This window comes from Perognathus longimembris, chromosome 2 (assembly GCF_023159225.1).
Source record: "Perognathus longimembris pacificus isolate PPM17 chromosome 2, ASM2315922v1, whole genome shotgun sequence".
NCBI lineage: Eukaryota > Metazoa > Chordata > Mammalia > Rodentia > Heteromyidae > Perognathus > Perognathus longimembris.
In genome coordinates, this window is record NC_063162.1 from 144,851,052 (window position 1) to 144,870,542 (window position 19,491).

The 19,491-nt window shown below is 41.4% G+C and overlaps 1 protein-coding gene across 1 annotated transcript in view; it reads left to right on the forward strand.

The window, feature by feature from the left end:
• Positions 1-19,491, forward strand: part of LOC125345666 (maltase-glucoamylase-like) — a 148,342-nt gene that overhangs the window by 15,455 nt on the left and 113,396 nt on the right. The window contains exons 7-23 of the mRNA XM_048337719.1: positions 524-623; positions 1,484-1,596; positions 1,946-2,071; positions 3,094-3,225; positions 3,392-3,508; positions 4,419-4,532; positions 5,453-5,537; positions 6,994-7,111; positions 8,427-8,598; positions 10,302-10,418; positions 10,963-11,117; positions 12,534-12,618; positions 13,117-13,173; positions 13,893-14,017; positions 16,476-16,564; positions 18,163-18,212; positions 18,603-18,770. Coding sequence (XP_048193676.1) covers positions 524-623; positions 1,484-1,596; positions 1,946-2,071; positions 3,094-3,225; positions 3,392-3,508; positions 4,419-4,532; positions 5,453-5,537; positions 6,994-7,111; positions 8,427-8,598; positions 10,302-10,418; positions 10,963-11,117; positions 12,534-12,618; positions 13,117-13,173; positions 13,893-14,017; positions 16,476-16,564; positions 18,163-18,212; positions 18,603-18,770 — 1,923 coding nt within the window. The remainder of the gene's footprint in view (positions 1-523; positions 624-1,483; positions 1,597-1,945; positions 2,072-3,093; positions 3,226-3,391; positions 3,509-4,418; positions 4,533-5,452; positions 5,538-6,993; positions 7,112-8,426; positions 8,599-10,301; positions 10,419-10,962; positions 11,118-12,533; positions 12,619-13,116; positions 13,174-13,892; positions 14,018-16,475; positions 16,565-18,162; positions 18,213-18,602; positions 18,771-19,491) is intronic.

A 19,491-nucleotide genomic window follows, 5' to 3' on the forward strand; every position in this document is an offset into this window, starting at 1 on the left:
GTCTGGGTAGAGAACTCTTGTTCGGGAGACTAGTTTAGATTAGAGTTCATCTGGTTAATTCTTATTATGACTCAGTAGAGGGAGGAGGTAACAAACAATACAAGAAATATATCCAGTGCCTAACGTATGAAACTGTAACCTCTCTGTACATCAGTTTGATAATAAAATTTGAAAAAAAAAGACTCAGTAGAGTGATTACAATAAGGTTGTCAGGAAAAGGCAGAACTCTGAGAGAATTTATGAATTATGGCCTCAGCATTCTTATCTTTTTACCTTTTAGCAAATATCACAGTCTCCACATTCGTACTAGATAAATGATCATCACTGACTCATATAACAAAACTCATTGATTTGGTTGGCATAAGCCAAAAGGAAATCCTATCTTTTAAAATCTGTGACTTCATTGACGACAGGTTTCCTTAACCATATATTAATCATATATGCTGATTTTGCAAATCAACCTGGCAGTGTGATGTTTACACAACAGGTCCATAAGTTTATGGTTTAAATTGTCTTTCTGCAGGATGGAACTAACTTGTATGGTGCTCAGACATTCTTCCTGTGTCTTGAAGATGCTAGTGGATCATCCTTTGGGGTGTTTCTGATGAACAGCAATGCCATGGGTAAAAGATGAAAGGAGTATTTATGAAGATGAAATGAATGTTTATGAAAAGAGGGACACAAAGACTGACTTTTGTTCCCTTATTTAAAGCACTAGAATAAAAGAAATATACCCTTTAAGTGTGAGTGGACCATGGCCAAGGGGGTTATTGTCCCATGCCTACCTTGTTGGGTGAGGGGCAAGGACAACATGATCTTTGGTTCCTTGTATAGAGGAAAGGTTTTCCCTCTCCCCTCTTAGATTTAATTCTAGGGACTTGAACATTGAGCTGATGGAGCAATCAGCAAGGAATGGAGAGCACACTGATGTGCTTAAGTACAACTGTGCACTGGTGTGCCCATGATAAGTAACTGAAAGGGAGGGTTCAAATTGGGGGCTGGTATTTGAAAAGGTGAAGGGATGAAACAAACTTACAGGAAAACAAGTAACTTGGGAAATGTTAGTCTGTGACAATGTCTGTTTGCACTTACTGTCTCAGAGAAGAATGGAGTTGCTCATAGAAGGTGGTTTGTGATAATTGAGTTATTCAAGAGACTTTACTCTTAGGTAGATCAGAAGTATCAATAACAAATACCCTCAGCCCCAAATATTTTTTTGTGCCACTTTGACCTATTCTGTACCTCTTCATGAGCCAGTTTTCTCTTAAAAAATTATTTATCAGAGCCTAGGTCTTAGCAGAAGGAGCTATTGAAGTCTGTCACTGAACAATTGATCTAGTGTTCACATGCATCTGTTTGCCTATTTGTAGACAAAATTTGAGGCATTGAAATATTATTAATGTTAAGATGGTTAGTGGCCCTCTGGTCTAAAACTCTGTAGTTATTACTGAAGAATAATTCTTTTCTTTTTATGTCTTTTAAGAGGTCAGCCTCCAGCCTGCCCCAGCTATCACTTACCGCACCATTGGAGGTGTTCTGGATTTCTATGTATTCTTGGGAAACACACCTGAACAAGTGGTTCAAGAATATCTGGAGGTAAATTTGCAATATCATAATTTATGATAGAAAAAATCCTTTATAGCAAATATTTAAGATAAATAAGCTTAATACACAGTGACCCAGCAAACCATCTACAATTACAGATTTGAAACATTAATGGCTAGATTCCATATGTGCAATAGAAATTGATTTATACAATACTGAATTATAAAAGATCAAAGGCTACACAGATGCCCTAAAACAGAGCCCTGCTCTCCATGATGGAAAAGGGAACAGAAAAACAGACTAATAGTCTGACATGAATGAATCTCTGTACTGGAAAATGTAGTATGCTTTTTGCACTAAACCGGCGCATAACATTTTATTGAAAAATGTATTCTCCTAGCTCATTGGACGGCCATCCCTGCCTTCATACTGGACCCTGGGATTTCACCTTAGTCGCTATGATTATGGTACCCTAGCTAAAATGAAAGAAGCTGCAGACAGAAACCGTGCAGCACAACTCCCTTATGTAAGTAAAGCTTTAAACAGTTCTCCAAACATAAAATCAAAGAAAATTTTCTAGAAGTATAAGAACAGACGTGTATACTCATTCTTTCTTTCCCTTTTACTTTATTGGTACCAGGGTTTGAACTCAGGGCTCATGGTTTCCTTGGCTTGCTTGTTTAGCTGATGCTCTACCTCTCTAGCCTGCCTTTTGCTGGTTATTTTGGTGATGGAGTCTTGTAGACTTTTCTCCTTGGGTTGACTTTGAATCACAGTCCTCCATATCTCAGCCTCCTAAGTAGCAAGGATTGCTGACATGAGTCATTAGTCCTGGACTAAAACAATTTGATGTTTTTAAAACACTAGAGGTTTTTGTTGGGCTAATAGGCATGCTTTCCAAGGTATTGTACTCATTTTGTTTTAGTAGTAATGTAAAGACCCCTCGTGGATAGAAGGCAATTTGCTTTTGTATCTATTTGTCTTATCATGTTTTATTAGTAAAAGTTCCTTGTGCTTACTATACTGATTTCACTTTCTAACACCATACAAAACGGTCAACTGTGACATAAGAAATAGAGAGAAAATGGAGGATAGATAGCTCTTTCCTTCTAGTACCTTGTGTATAGGGTGAAATGTATTTTGATAGCCTTGGTGGTTTGTCATTGCATGGGTCTTATAGGGACATTTGTTTTTAAAACTCCCCTGAAACAGGAGTCCTTGGATGCTAGGACTGTTTAGCACTCTGTTTAGATTGCAGGTTGGAGCTCACACATATATTGAATAATAATGCCGATAAATCAGGTGCTGATGGCTCATGCCTGTAGTTCTAGCTTTTAGGATGCTGAGATCTGACTGGAAGCATGGGTCAAAAGATAGAGCAACAGCCATAAGCAAAAGAGCTAAGTGAGAGCTCTAGAAGTCAAGCCCCAGACCTGGGACAAAAATTAAAATAATAAAACACAATAATAAATATTAAATAATGAAATACAATATCACAATAATAAAACATAATAAATGCTGATAAGGTGGACTTGTGCGTTCCTTCAGGATGTTCAGCATGGTGATATTGATTACATGGATGAGAGGAAGGACTTTACTTACAATCCAGTGGGTTATAAAGGCCTTCCTGAATTTGTTAAGGAGTTACATGGAAATGGACAGAAATTTGTCATCATTGTGGTATGTGATGTCTTTGTTATTCCTTGTGGTATGCCCTCTCAAATCATTCTCTCTCATTCCCTCTTCCTTATCAGTATACCTACCTCTACGGTCTTGGTGCCTCCATTCTCCTTTCAGTGCCTCCAGCTTACAGATGGCCTCTTAATTGTGTTTACTCCATTCTTAGGATCCAGCCATCTCCAACAACTCTTCCCTAAGTCGTCCATATGGCCCATATGACAGGGGTTCAGAACTGAAGATATGGGTGAATGATTCAGTCGGAGCAAAACCACTCATTGGGGAGGTAATATAATGGGGAAACAGGTTGGGGTGTGTGTGTGTGTGTGTGTGTGTGTGTGTGTGTGTGTGTGTGAGAGAGAGAGAGAGAGAGAGAGCGCGAGAGAGCGAGAGCGAGAGACAGAGACAAAGACAGAGAGAGGGAGACACACGGAGCTGATTATGTTGTACATTTTCAAATGCCTCGTACATGCTAAAGATAAATTTGCCTTTTAGTCCCTGATACCAGCCCACCATCTTCCCTCTTCCATGGCTCTTAGGTGTAGCTTATTCACTGGGTGTCCACCTCCTCCCTCATCCTCGTCAGTGCGCTGGGTTTCCTTCTGTGTGTAAAACCCAAGGGTAATGTTACATGTCTCTTCTGTAGTCAAGTTTTCTGCAGTATTTATTCATTTGCCCTCTTTTTTCTCACATCTTTCTTTGACCTTGCTTTTCAAGGTGTTACCTGGTGTTTCATTTTTTAACAGCACTGATGACCTTTTCAGAGTATGGTGTGAGAGAGACATTGGATATGGAGAGAATAGAGAAAAGGGAAGGATGTAAGAATCTACAGATTTTAATGGTCTAGTGGAAATTCATACAAAATGCTCCCCGATTACTGTTCCTAAGACTGAGAATAGAGAGTCATAGGAAAGGTTATCCGTAGTCAAAGATGAGCAGGTTTGAAAATGCTTTATCCATGAATTTGCTAATTACACATTAACTAGTTTTTTTTTAAATAAAATTTTCTTCAAGTGATTGATTATTCCTAACATTTATTCTCTGAATTCTGAATTATTCATCTTTCTAACTAAAGGACCTGTGCCTGTTATCTCTTTTCTGCACAGTCATATTAGGAATTTCTATATAAAGGTCTTTGCTTTATTCTCTAGTCACTTAACCCACTCCTATTGGTGTTTCTTTTTTCACTCTTGCAGGTCTGGCCTGGGCAAACAGTCTTCCCTGATTATACCAATCCCAACTGTGTGGCTTGGTGGGCTAAGGAATTTGAGCTTTTTTACAACCAAGTGGAGTTTGATGGAATTTGGATCGTGAGTTCTTATCACTTTGCTTCTTAGGGATGAGTATTCAGTGTTTACAGCTCCGTCTATGTCTTTGAGTCACGAAACATAGGAAGAGGAGGAGAGGAAAACAAATATAACCATAATTCCTTGTATTCCCCATCTTACTATTCAAATAACCTTCATAAAAATTCTTAAATCTAGCTTCTTTTTACTTTTTACATTGACATAAAGGAAAGATATTATCCAATTACCTCTTTCATTTGGACATGTTGAACAGACCAGTTAAAGCCGAAGTACCAGGACAAAGTTCTCTGGGTGATATAAGAAAGGGGAAATATCTCATCTAGTGAGAAATAAAAACAAGTATAATTCATTGCTACAGCCCAGCAAAACGAAGGAAGTTTTTATGTTGAATTCTTTTTCTACTTATAAGAGAACCATGTAAAATTTAAACAATACAGCTAGAACTATAAGAGCCAAATTGAAATAGAAAATAGAACAAGAGCAGTTGAAGACATCTGCCATGACCATCGTGGTACCAATTTTCCAGACCTTTCATTTTTTACAGGTTTGGAACATGCAAACCCTGTTCTCAGCCCCTCTTTTTTGGTGTATATTTATATGTGTGTATAACTTCTATGGCTGTGAATGCGTGGTTCTATTTGCTTACATACAGAGTGTAGGTTGACATTTATTTTTAATACATTTGGGTATTGATCATTTTTTGTAACTATAGATATAGATCATTTAGAAAGGATCCTGGGGATCTTCTCAGAATTTCTCCTTGATTAGGAAAGACAAGGACATCTATTTCATTATTGTAAATAGAAGAACCCTTTATGAAAAGGTACATAGAATTATTTCTCTGAGTCCTTAAGAAAGACATCATCACTTAATATTGTGGAATATATTATTTTACTTAGAAGTTTTTGCTATTTGTCTTGCAGGATATGAACGAAGTTGCCAACTTTGTTGATGGCTCCATTTCAGGATGTGCCACAAACAACATCAACTATCCCCCATTCACTCCCAGTAAGTCTTTGTGGTTCGTCTGGTCAGTGGCTTGGCACATGTGATATTTTATATTCTGAAGGATAGCTCTGAACACACTGGCAAGGATGTTTGTATGTAAGGGCATAAGGTGAAGGAAAATGCCCTATCTATGGCTCCCTAGGGGAAAATCTAGTCTTTCCACCTGTAATCCATGCCATTTTTAGAAGAAGGATAGTTCAATGTCACAGTGGAGTGTGTGCTCCACAAGCTGGGGCTTACCAGAAAGGAAGTGATGAGGAAGTAGACTTGATCTTCAGGCAAGGAAGGACAGACATGAGTCATAGAATGAAAGAAAGCCAGAGCTATGGACTGGGAGGCCAGCAAATATGTCCTTCCCAAGCTTTATCTGAATTTCAGACAACTCTATTTCTCACAGTATGGAATTACAATATTGATTGTATTTAAAGAAAGAAAGATACAGGTTAGAGTACAAGTTGTATCTTGACTCATAACAGTTCAGGTTGATTTCAGTTTGATGTAAAACAAAGAAAAACAGTAGACAGGTCAGAATCAAATACCCAGGGGCTTGCATGGAGCCTAAGCAATTCATATTTTAGTGTTTTGGTGATAGAAACTATTTATGATTGAGCTAGAGGGAAGTATGGTGGCCCAATCATTTTGTAATTATTAATTTGTACTATGAATTAAATAGAAGGGAATAAGTCATTCAGAAACTATCTTAGGGCAGGGATGTAGCTCAGTGGCAAAGCCTAGCTAGTGTAACATCCTAGATGTGATCCCTAGTATAAAAAAAGAAAAGATTAAAAAAAAACAAAGAAGCTATTGGATTAGTTAATATCAGAAAGTAATTTGGATCAGAAACAGAGTGGTACATGGGAGTAGAAAGCAGGTGAATGAATCCAAGATGGAAAATTGTTCGTGTGTGTGTGTGTGTGTGTGTGTGTGCGCGTGCCAATACTGGGAGTTGAACTCAGGATTTCCCACTCTCAGTTTGGCCTTTTCTCTCATAGCTGATGTTTTTGTTCAGGCTGGCTTTGAACTGTAATCCTCAAATCTCGGCCTCCTGAGTAGGTAGAATTATAGGAATTAGCCACCAATGCCCCCCCCAAAAATCATTCTCTATAATATATAATTAAGACGAAAGAAGCAATCATAAATTAGCTTGTATGTCCATCTAGTGTTTCAATGCTTGGATTGTTCAGCTTATATGAAAGGATTTAGATCGACCCTATTGCCTAATGGGATTCTTTTGCTCTTGAATGCCTTTCCCTTGTCACATGTGAAGCCACGTGGATGAGGTAGTGAGGGTCAGCACAAGTTCTCTTTTCGAGGAACCACCTCAAGTATACACTGACAATGAGAAAGAAGTGTGATTGTTATTAGATTGGCCACTGGCAACTTTCCAGGTGTGATGGATGAGGTGTAGGAAACATGCTTTGAAGGCCCACACTGACCCATGCCTCTTTTGTTCCAGAGATCCTTGATGGATACCTGTTCTCCAAGACGCTCTGCATGGATGCAGTTCAGCAGTGGGGCAAGCAGTATGATGTGCACAATCTGTATGGCTACTCCATGGCGATTGCCACTGAAGAGTGAGATCATTATTCCTATAGATTTAGATGGGATCAAATATGGTTCACTAGAAACGAGGTGACCCATTCAAAGTAGGCACGATAGTTATGGCTGTCATTATTGAGTAAAGGAACTTCCAGGCATGTGGGGAAGAAGAAATCCAATAAAGATTTGTGGCATCTGTAAAATGAAAGAACAAAGGAGTTAAGGAAAGAATGACAAGTTAGATGGAAGAAAGTGAATTTCTTCCTTTGCCCAAGGATGAACAGGTAATACATTGAAAAAGCAGAATCCAGGCTCTTTTCTCTATGAGTCCCAACCCATGTATTTTCCTTTCTGTATACTCTATAGACAGGAATAATGAGGGGTAAGTAACTTATAGATGTTCATGAGTTTGGGAGTTTCATCTTTGACCCAGCATTCTACTGTTTACCTGTGTGTGAAATAAAATGCTACAGTGAGGGAAAGAATTAAAAAAATTATTCTGCTTGTTGTGATGGCAGGAAACCAGACCTAAAATACATTAATTCATTCTCTTTTTGTTTTTTTTGCCAGTCCTGGGGCTTGAACTCAGGGCCTGAGCACTGTCCCTGACTTCTTTTTTTGCTCAAGGCTAGCACTCTGCCACTTGAGCCACAGCGCCACTTCTGGACGTTTTCTGTATATGTGGTGCTGGGGAATTGAACCCAGGGCTTCATGTATATGAGCCAAGCACTCTTGCCACTAGGCCATATTCCCAGTCCCATTCTCAAGCTAGTGGATATAACTGTAGACATTTTTAAAGCACTTGAAAGTGCTCTACTGCTGAGCTACATACCCAGCCCCATAAAACTTTTTAATTATATGTATATACATACTTATGGTTAGTATAGACTTATATTTAGTTATAAATTATGTACATATAATTTAAAATTTTTTTACTACAAAATTATTACCCAAGTATTTCTACTCAAAAACTGAACTTCTAGTAGGCTGTTATGTCCATATTTGTATTTGTATTTCTGTTGTTATGATATGAGAAATTAATGTATATGCATTGGTGTAGTTAAATTTCATCTTTTTCTAGAAAATCTATACCTTTAGTTACTAACCTTTCCAAAGTTGCTTTTGAAATTCTTGGAAATTGTGGGGTTAATGATGTGCATGAAATACCTTTAAACAACAACAACAACAAACCAAGAATGTAGTTCATGGTAGACTTTACCATTTTAGTCCTGTTGAAATGACAAAGACGAGAAGAATGGGACATTTAGAAACTTCCTTGGCATGGCAACTGTGTTTCAGGTCTGAGACAATCTGCAGTCAGTTTGACCCCTAAACCTCTCTTCCTTCCAGAGCTGTTAAGGCTGTGTTCCCTGGGAAGAGAAGCTTCATCTTGACGCGTTCTACCTTCGCGGGCTCAGGCAAGTTCGCAGCCCATTGGCTAGGAGACAACACGGCCACCTGGAATGACCTTCAGTGGTCCATCCCTGGCATGCTTGAGTTCAACCTTTTTGGTATCCCCATGGTGAGTCCCTGTACCAAGTTCTCTTATTAACGCCCATTCCCAGAAAGACACATTCTGGTGAGATTTCAAACCCCAGAGTGTGGCATGGGTTAGGGAGGTAACATCCTGAGAGTATATTCTTCCCATTCTCAATAACTATGCATTGACTTGCCTCGGGTACCAGGTCATCCTTCCCTGTACTGCCTTCCTTATAAAGACAGAAATGTGAAACTTCACTATCCTCTGGAATATTCCCTTCTATTAAAATATATCTCACATACAGAAACATGCCTAGATCCTTCATTCTAAGGCCGATGGGTACACTAATGATAAACCATGTACCTAGAATCTGTGTGAAGAAATATAACATTGCTAGCTTTCGAGCGGCTTTGTAATCTTATGCCTACATCCAACGTATACATTTTCTGAACTACTCACTGTGTTCAAGGTGCTATGTTAGGTATGCCTGGTTAGTGTGCAGTGAAGCATAAATGCACAGCAACCAAAACACCTTCACAGTTCTCAAAGACCTTAAAGTTTACTAAGAGGATATATATACATATACACATATATACATATATACACATACCTACATACTCATACAAATAATTATGCCAAGATTGGGTAAAAGAGCCAATTGGGCTCAATACGTATTAGGATTTTGGGAAATTCTGAGAAACTCACGTAGTAACTCTGAAAAGATGATAAGGAACAAAGGAAGACTGGGAAGCCAAAGTTCTTAGTAAAGATAATGCTTGAGGTTAGCCTTGAGTAATGACTAATGAAGGCAGAAACTCATTTTTAAGATTGAGTAAAAAACATGAACAGAAAGGAGATGAAGAGAGAAACAGATGTATCTATTAGGATTGGTGTGTGGGGCCAGAATGGGAGACCATGCTAAGAAGATAAGTTGCAACCAGGGCTTGATGAGTTCATAGGGTAAACAATAGTAAAGACATCCAGGGTGTTTTGACTAGGTAAGTGACATGCTCAGAGTCAGGCTATGAAAAAGTGTGAAGTAAAACAATATCTTTAGTAGTATTACTGGTGACTGTTCATTTAAAAGCTGTCATATCCATTTTAACAAAACAGAGAAACTGAGGTAAGGAAAGGCGGAGGTGACTCTGTGTCATTCAACAGGAAAGACCGAGCAGAGAGCTGGCCACTATTGCCTCATGCCTATAATCCTGGCTGCTTAGGAGGTAGAGATCAAGAGAATTGGAGTTTAAGACCAGTCCAGCAGACATACTAGAAGCCCCCCTCAACCAATAGCTGAGTGCTATGGCTTAGACCTTTTATCTCAGCTCCGATGGGAGGCGGGAATTAGGAGGATAGTGGTTTCAGGCCATCCCAGGCAGAAAAGTCCAGGAGACTCCATCTCCGTGGAAGAAGTTGGATGTCTGGCTATGATGAGAAACGAAATAGGTAGAGCATAATCCATGCACGTGCTTAGGCAAAATGTGAGACCCTATTCCAAAACACCCAGTGCAGAAGAGGGCAAGACTCCGGGGTAGAGGGTCTGCCTAGCAAGCACGAGGCTGGGATCAAACCCCAGTTCTAATGAAAGTTTTTTTTACAAAAAGAGTCACCCTGAAGCCAGTTTTGACCACACTCCTAGATCCTTTGCAGCAGGAAGTTTTAGTGCTGTTCACTTGGGAAGTTCCTGGTAGAAGACAAAGGCGGGCGGGAGAGGAGAGGCGCGCTGCCCTGCTGTGTCCTTCCAGGTGGGAGCAGACATCTGTGGCTTTGCTCTGAACACCTCAGAGGAGCTCTGCAGGCGGTGGATGCAGCTGGGAGCCTTTTACCCATTTTCCAGGAATCACAATGGCCAAGGCTACAAGGTGAGTGAAGCTGGGGTTGGGAGGCGGGGTGTGGGGAAGGACAAGCAAAGCCAATCTGGCAAGTGTAGGACTCGATCTGTCTGCATCTTCCACAAAGACTCCACTAAGCTGGCATCTGCCTTGATGCTCCACGCACTCTTATTTGTGCCCTCATTTGCATTTCCCATAGTATAAACTCTCTCATGTAGTGCTGCCATCAGGAACTAGCAAGCCAGTGAAGGTTTCCGGCTCAATTTGTTCCGTCGGTCTCTGCTATGCTCCTTTTGTAATTGAGAGCACATGGGACAATACGAAAGTTGTTCAACGACAGTCGTCTCCCAGCAGTGCAGTTCTCAGGAGTGAATGAAGGACGGCGACTTGTACTAGCCGCAGCATGGCAAAATGGCCTCCCTTTGCCAGCTGTAATGCTCAGAGGCCAAGTTTGCAACCTAGAACCCAGCTCACTCAGGAAGCAAGTCCTTCCCTATGGAATGAGGTCCAGAGTTCTGTGTATCCTTGCCAACCCCCAGCCAACCCACGATTGTGAACTGCTATTTCCTCCCAGGACCAGGATCCCGCTTCCTTTGGAGCTGACTCCTTGCTGCTGAATTCCTCCAGACACTACCTTAACATCCGTTATACTCTGCTGCCTTACCTCTACACCCTCCTCTACCACGCGCACAGCCGGGGGAGCACTGTGGCGAGGCCCCTTGTGCATGAGTAAGTCCTTCCAACCCTACAGCCTTCTGTGCATGAAAACAGGTGAGGACGTCATGGGATAGCGGAGTAAAAGTTGAAAAGTTCAAGCAGTTATTCAGGTGTGTGTGTGTGTGTGTGTGTGTGTGTGTGTGTGTGTGTGTGTGTGTGTGTGTGTGTGTAACTGGAATACAAATACCCTGTTGTTACTTATAAGGCTCTTGCTACCAAGGTACTATTATAGGACTTGACTTTATTATACCTTGTTCACTTTGCAGAAATAAATAAAATAGAAGTCATGAGACTTGGTGGCTTTTCTTTGTTCTTTCACTAACTTAACTCTGTGTCTCAGACAACTGTCTCCCCCCCCCCCCCATGCTGGGGATTGAACTCATGATTATGTTCATGGTGGACAAACCCTTTACCACTGAGCTACATCTCAGCTCCCTTTACTTTGTAAAGACGTGAGAGCTTGATGGACAATCTCCTCTGTAATGCACAACGATGCCAACATTCTTGCAAGCAAATAGGAATATCACACAGGATTTGAAGTTCCTAATTCTTGTTTGCCAGCCACAGAGCTGCAACAGGGGACTATGAGCTTTCCCTTGTCAAATATAATTCACTCTCATGTCTGTGATAAATGAGGCCCTCAGGAAAACATATGCACTTTTGTAAATTCATGTTGAGGTTAAGTCTTTGTCAGCTCCTAGAATTCCCAGGTACAAGGAAGGTGTCCTAAAAGATTAAAAAGTAAAACTTTACCTTATTTGGAATGTTTAGTGATCAGACCCAATTCCTTCTTTGTAGTTGAAATGTAAAACTATATTAAACTCCATGCTTGGGGCTTAAATTGGTACTGTGGTTTAGGGCCTTGTGTTGCTAGGCAAGCGTTGTATCACTTGAGCAACAGACCTTTGCTCTTGTTGATTTTGAGATTGGGTCTCTCATTTTGACCAAGCAGACCTGAACCTTGATCCTCCTATTTGTATTTTTTTTCATCATGGCTAGGATGATAGGCGTGTACCACCAAGCCCAGGATTTTCTCTTGAGATAAAATCTTGTAGACATTTATATCCAACTGGTCCCAATCTGAAATCTTCTCAATCTTAGCCTCCTAAGTAGTGAGGATCTCAGCTGTGAGCTACCATGTCCAGTTTACTTTTCTTATTTTTTTAGAGGGAGATGTGGTAAATAGGACTGTAGCCTGAGGCTTGCCTAACCTAAGCTCTGGGATAGGATGTCCGGTCATATCTGAGGTGGTGGCTGGAGGACAGTTGCGATGTGTTCGGGAATGGAGGGAGGAGGGCAAGTCCAGGTGTCACAGGTTGATTTTGGATGTTTTCCTGGTCTTCCTGAATGGGTGCATTGGAGAGATACCCAGGGTTGCTCTCCTAACCCCTGGCCCACATCTAAGTGACCTGTGCCTTTGCCATCTAGGTTCTACGGGGACAGCAACACATGGGATGTACATCGACAGTTCCTGTGGGGGCCGGGCCTTCTCATCACACCCGTTCTGGAGGAGGCAAGTGTTCTCACAGAGGCCTCTACATCCCTCCCGGGACTTCTTCCCCGAACTCCGCTGTCTTCTCTTTATCAAACCCAGTTCCAACAAATGTGGAAAATCTGAGGCAGCTGTGTCCAGACTGTCCTGGGTTTGGGAAGTGGAATGTTGGTTACACATTGTCCTCTCTAGAAGAATGTTTTTTCCTGGACACACTTCCTAGCCAGTGTTATAGCACCTACTGGGAAGTCTTGGTTTAGGGATGAGCCTTTCTATGGGTTATCCAGTTATCCTAGCTAACTATTATTCCTACTGGGGTCCCTTGGAATGCCAAGTTATGTCTTCTCTTATCTGCATCGGGGGAAAGACAGAAGACAGAAGTGGTTCAGTAACAGAAAAGAAGGACCCGTGTCTTCCCTCTCTGAATATGGTTCGGAAGTTTCCTAGGGAATGGTAGGAGGTCCATTTTATCCACCCAGAGAATGAGTCAAAATAGATGATGTTTTGTTTTGCTTTTAGGGTGCAAAGAAAGTGACGGCGTATGTGCCTGATGCCGTCTGGTATGACTATGAGACTGTGAGTATCCAGGACTTTTCTCAAGGACACAGCTTAAGTTGCTAGACAAGGTGCCCCATGAAGAGAGAAAAATATCCACCTACATGATGAGTAGCAATTCTGTCATTTTTTTTTTTTTTTTTGGCCAGTCCTGGGCCTTGGACTCAGGGCCTGAGCACTGTCCCTGGCTTCTTCCCGCTCAAGGCTAGCACTCTGCCACTTGAGCCACAGCGCCGCTTCTGGCCGTTTTCTGTATATGTGGTGCTGGGGAATCGAACCTAGGGCCTCGTGTATCCGAGGCAGGCACTCTTGCCACTAGGCTATATCCCCAGCCCCAATTCTGTCATTTTTAAAAAACAATTTCATAGTAGAGCATAGAGTGAAGTGAAGTCATTTAACCCCAGTCATAATAAAATCTGGGAGCAGTACTTTCACAGCTTGATTCAGCAACAAGATGAAGATGCAAGTGACATCTTTATGAGCAAATATTGGAGGCACTCAATTGGAGCTTGGTCAGGAACCGGATTAGTTGTTCTAATAGTTCCCACAGTTAATATCAAACAGACTCCCGCTAGTCACAGCACAAGTTCTTAAATGTTTACCTTCCCTTGTTTCACTGCCTGAGTAGACAGCAAGACGGCTGAGTGGAAAAGGAGAGCAGTGGAGAGCACCCGCACACGGCGGTTAGGGGGGCCCACGGATGGTCAGGATAACGTGTTTGGTTTCTCTGCCTGCAACAGGGGGCCAAGTTAAGATGGAGGAAGCAAGAAGTGGAGATGGAACTTCCTGGAGACAAAATCGGACTTCACCTTCGAGGAGGCTATATCTTCCCCACACAGCAGCCCAGTACAACCACCATGGCCAGGTACAGTGTGGGGTATCCTGCAAGGGGGAGGCTGACTGAGCGGGACATTTTGGTGCTCATCTGACGACCACTGGTGCTAAAGCACAATGGAGAATGTGGGGAGGAAGGGGCATGCTGTGCGTGCGTGCGTGCGTGCGTGCGTGTGTGTGTGTGTGTGTGTTGAGGGAAGGAAGCCCAATGTCCTTGGGTTTCCCTTGACCACTTTGCAAGAAATTACTTTTCTAGAACTGTAGATCTTCTTAACATCTCAACGGGAAAGGCAGAAGCACAAAGCCTTCTTTAATCCCTTTATCCTTAAAACTCAACATCTGGAAGAAGGCCATGGAAGGAAGCTGGTTTCTTTCTTTCTTTTTTTCTAGTTGAGTTCCTGATTTTCATTTCTGAGTCTCTTATAATATTTATATTGACTTCCTATCTAGCTATCCTGTCTCAAACTGACTAATTCTTCTATATAAATATATACCCAGGATTGGTGGCTGGATCACATGGAAATTCCAATTGTTCAATTTTAAGGATTTTATTCTATATCACAACTAAACCAGTCCTAGTGTAGCATCATTGTCGTCGTCATCATCATCATCATCATCATCATCATCATCATCTAGGCAATACTGGCATTTGAATCCACTTGAGTCACTTGCCAGCTCAGCCCTGGTGTACTTATAATATGATGATTCTACTTAAACACAGTTTCATCTACAAGAATCTCCATCTCCTCTGTCAGAGAGAGTGCTGCTGGTTCCCTGTTTCTTGCCATTTTAGAGAAATATACTATATTTACATTCTTCTTAGTGGATTTTCTCTTATTGCATTATTTTTTGTTAAGTTTCTTTTAGTCACAGTATTTGGTTGAAGCATTTTGTATCTGAAAATGCTATTATCTATAGTCCTCGGGTGTGGGGGGTGGAAATCTACTTTTTATTTATTTTTATTTTTATTTTTTTTGGCCAGTTCTGGGCCTTGGACTCAGGGCCTGAGCTCTGTCCCTGGCTTCCTTTTGCTCAAGGCTAGCACTCTGCCACTTGAGCCACAGCGCCACTTCTGGCCGTTTTCTGTATATGTGGTGCTGGGGAATCGAACCCAGGGCCTCATGTATACGAGGCAAGCTCTCTTGCCACTAGGCCATATCCCCAGCCCCGGGGGGTGGAAATCTATGAATAATTATTTCTGCTGACTTTCTTTCATGCTAACTTACTTTTAGGTGTATTTATTGATTTAATTTTGTAAAACGAGGTGATGATAACAATCCAAATGTGGGTCTTCTTGACCTTCAAAGGTGACTTGCTTTTTCTTTGGTAGCAAGCCAGGGACTTGTGCTAATTTAGTGTATATGTGATCTTCTAACCAGGACCTTGATTGCACATGGGAACTGAGCCATCTTCTTTAGCTTCCATGCCATGCTTATCCCCTCACTTACAGTCTTTTTAGGTATTTATCTCTGGGATAACTCCCAGATTTTCTTGCTGGATGTTCTTATAATTTTAGCTCACAGCTTAGTTTTCCGGTTGTCATTTTGAACTTTTGAATATATCCTTTATTTTCTTCCAATCCCACCAGCATTTTCTAAATTAGAATATGTATTATAGCTCCTGTAGGATCAAGTCGTATTTTAATGGATGTGTCCTCCAGTTCATCACACTCCCTTCACTCCTGGAAGTGTTATCCTAGACTCACTTCGGTGTCACTTTTCATTTGTGGCTTTGATTATTCGCTGTGTCTAGTTTCCTATACCATTTAAGTGCTGAGAGGTCAGGAGTTGTGATTTTCATCATCTTTGCTCGTCTTAGTACCTCTGGACTTCTGTGATGGTGATCTGAAGAGAAGTCACTAGGGAACCGGAGAACAGTGTTGGGGGTGGGGGTGGGAGGCACAGTAGGGGTAGGGACATGGTGGAGAGGAGAGGGGAAGTGAGAAGCTTCTAAGTGAACTTTCTCCCCCTGCAGTTCACCATCTCTTTACATTACACTGCAGATCATGACAATGTTGGATTTTTTTTCTGTCAAAACAAAATAATGAGTAGCTAACCAAGAGAAGTTGCTGTATGTGGTGCAGTTTGAGTCAAAATGTTCTTGGGGAAACAGCGTGTCTCCCTTACGTCAGCTGCCTCTTCTCACCTGTCATCTCTGGAGAGAGCTGGCTGCGCACGGTTGTCTGGGACTTCCTTCTCATCCAGTAGTTCATGAGCTAAATGAAAGCTGCAGCCACTTCTGGGATTCTGATGCTCACATCATGGTTTCCTCCGTGCATGTTTGTTGGAAATTCACGGGAGAGTCTGTGCTCTGTGTCCTGTGTTCTGATACAGGACTAGGGTAATCCTGACATTTTCATCTTGCTCCCTGAAGAGAAGCAGTGCTTTCTAAGGGTGGGATCATTTCCCAAGGAAACTTGATGGAAATCTTTGGTAAAATTCTCTGGGGGTGTCATCCCTAGTTTCTTACATGAATCTTGTCTCCTGCAGCCGCCAGAACCCTCTGGGTCTTATTATTGCCCTGGATGAGAACAATGAAGCCAGAGGAGAGCTCTTCTGGGATGATGGGCAGTCGAAAGGTGAGTGTTGATATGGGCACATGGCCTGTTTCAAACCTGCATGTTTGCCTGTGGCCCTTACCAACTGTCGCTCCTTCCCTGTGAGAGGATTCTCACCAAGCACAGTAGCGAAGGTTCTAAGAGAAGAGTTTGGTTTCTAGTTGTAGTGTTCAGAGGCAGGGACAGGTGAACCAAAGAAAAGCAGATTCCTGTCTCTCAGAATTCTCCATTGGCAGAGATCTGTGACAGGTACTCCTTTTCTTGTTAGTGGGAACCTAGAAAACAAGTTTTCAAGATAATTCCTATAATTCGTTTACATTGTAAATAACTTAACCGGAAGCAACAACCAAAAGAGGATATGAAAAAGCCATACAAATTTCCGTGAGGCTCTGAGGACGTACTTTGTTTTTGTGTGTGTATCTGGCTATACTTCAGAGCATGGCTCTGATTCAGGTGTTGCGGTGATTCTTGGGGTCTACCTTAGGATAGGAGACCTATGTCTGAAAGCACCTGGAAAAGAAATGTTTTGACCTCATGATGGAGGAAGGGGACAAAACAGTAACTTGGCCCTGAAGACATTCTTTATAAGAATGTCACTTTCAAGCAAAGTTTTTTCAAAGGCTTTTTATCAAAAAATACTTAATTGACAAAGACTGAAGATTGTCAAGATGAATAACACATACATTCACATTGTGTACTGATTGCCCCCAATCACCACATTTATCCTTCCCCTTCCTGGATCTTAGTTCCTATAACATTACTTTGTGTAAGTATAGAAACCTATGTACTTTGAACAATATCTTCTCATGTCCTCCACCCTTTGCCCATGGCTACAATTGCTTGCAGAAGTCCCATAATTCTAGACACGCATATAAATAAGACCTCTGAGTGCCTTTGTTGTCTGCCTTATTATGCTTATAGTTTTGTGTTGCATTACACATCATAAAAAATATGGAAATAGGGCTGGGGATATGGCCTAGTGGCAAGAGTGCTTGCCTTGTATAGGTGAAGCCCTGGGTTCGATTTCCCAGCACCACATATACCGAAAACGGCCAGAAGTGGCACTGTGGCTCAAGTGGCAGAGTGCTAGCCGCAAGCAAAAAGAAGCCAGGGACAGTGCTCAGGCCCTGAGTCCAAGCTCCAAGAGTGGCCAAAAAAAAAAAAAAAGGTATGGAAATAACAATTATTCTACTCATAGATGAATGAGTAAAGAAGTTGTGATACATAGATGAAATGGAGTACACACACACACACACACACACACACACACACACACACATTTATTTATTTATTGCCAGTCCTGGGGCTTGAACTCAGGGCCTGGGCACTGTCCCTGAGCTTCTTTTGCTCAAGGCTAACACTCTACTTTGAGCCGCAGTGCCACTTCTGGATTTTTCTGTGTATGTGGTACTGAGGAATCGAACCCAGGGCTTCATGCATGCTAGGCAAGCACTCTACCACTAAGCCACATTCCCAGTCCAGAAATGGGATATATTTGATCATAAAAAGAAGGAAATTCTACTACTTGTGACACTGAGGGTCAACTTTTAGGAAAAGCAGATGAAATTCATCCTTCTGGGTTGGCAGGCCAGTCTGACTTGTCTTTCTATTACTTTCAGATACTGTGGCCAATGATGTTTATGTTTTATGTGAGTTTTTGGCCAGTCAGGTAAGTAGCACATGAATCTTAGGTAGAAGAACAGCACATCCTTATAAAGGTTTTTGTGATTTCATTTCCCTAAATAACTATAGGTAAACACATTTCCATTTATGATTTAATTTTCAGTAATTGTGTTGTGTTATCTAAAAGAGGCAAGAGTATTATTGTTAAATCAAAATGATGGCATGTTCAATATTGTTTTCTAAAATGTCTGTGCATATGTTTGTTTATTATCCCCAGAGTTTTATTAAAATAAGCTCTCGGTCACTATGCACAAATCGGTGGAGAGCTCAGGGGCATCAGAGCCTGATGAGTATATGGTCTCTGTTGGAGCATTTGAGTGACAAGAGACTATGAATACCGAAGATCCAAGCTTAATTCTGCTTCACTGTTTTGCAGACACACCTGGATGTGAACACTGCAAAATCAACCTACAAGGATCCCAATAATTTAGCATTTCAGGAGATTAAAATTTTGGGGACACAAGCACTTAAAAGTGTTACAGTGAAGCAGAATGGAGTCCTAACTCCAATGTCTCCTAACGTCACTTACGATCCAAACCTGAGGGTAAGAATCCATTAAGCCTATGTGGTTTTTCAAGAAATGTTTATAGCATCATGTTCTGCCAAAGTCTAGGCTTTCAGGAAGAGCCAGGGCCCTGTATGAGGGTAGCGGTGAGGTCTATGTGCTGGGCAGGAAGGTGAAATTGAGGAGTTGGTCTGGGCCTGAAGCATTCCTTTGCTCTCTGTTGTCTTCATTTTCAAAGAAGTAGTTCTTGTGGGCAGACTGTGGAGTGGTGGGTGGGGACTGGCAGGGAGGGCAGGATGGTTTAGATGAGGAGATGATGACAGTCCTTACAATAAGACTTTATTGCTGCAAGGTAATTGTTTGCTAATCATACACAGTGTTATTTTAAAAAGAGTCAAATATATAACAATAGGCATTGAATAATTTAATAATGATTGGGATTCAATTGAAAAATGGTTTCCGGTTTAAGGTGAGTCTTGGTCTACAAATGGTTGTAATGTTAGAAATGAAAGAAAGACAACGGGGCTTCCAACTCACCATTTTCTCCAGTGATACGTCCAATAGCCACAAAATCTAAATGTTTTGCTAAATTACAGATAAAAATTGGGAAGAGAAAAGAATGAGAACCAAGGCCATGTGTTCTTATTGCTTGGTTTTTCTTAGTTGGCTAAACATTTGGGTTACACAAATTTGGAAGTGGGGGAGAAGAAAAATGGATTGATTTTTAAAAGAGTGACAGAGACTTTCTGAAAATAACAGC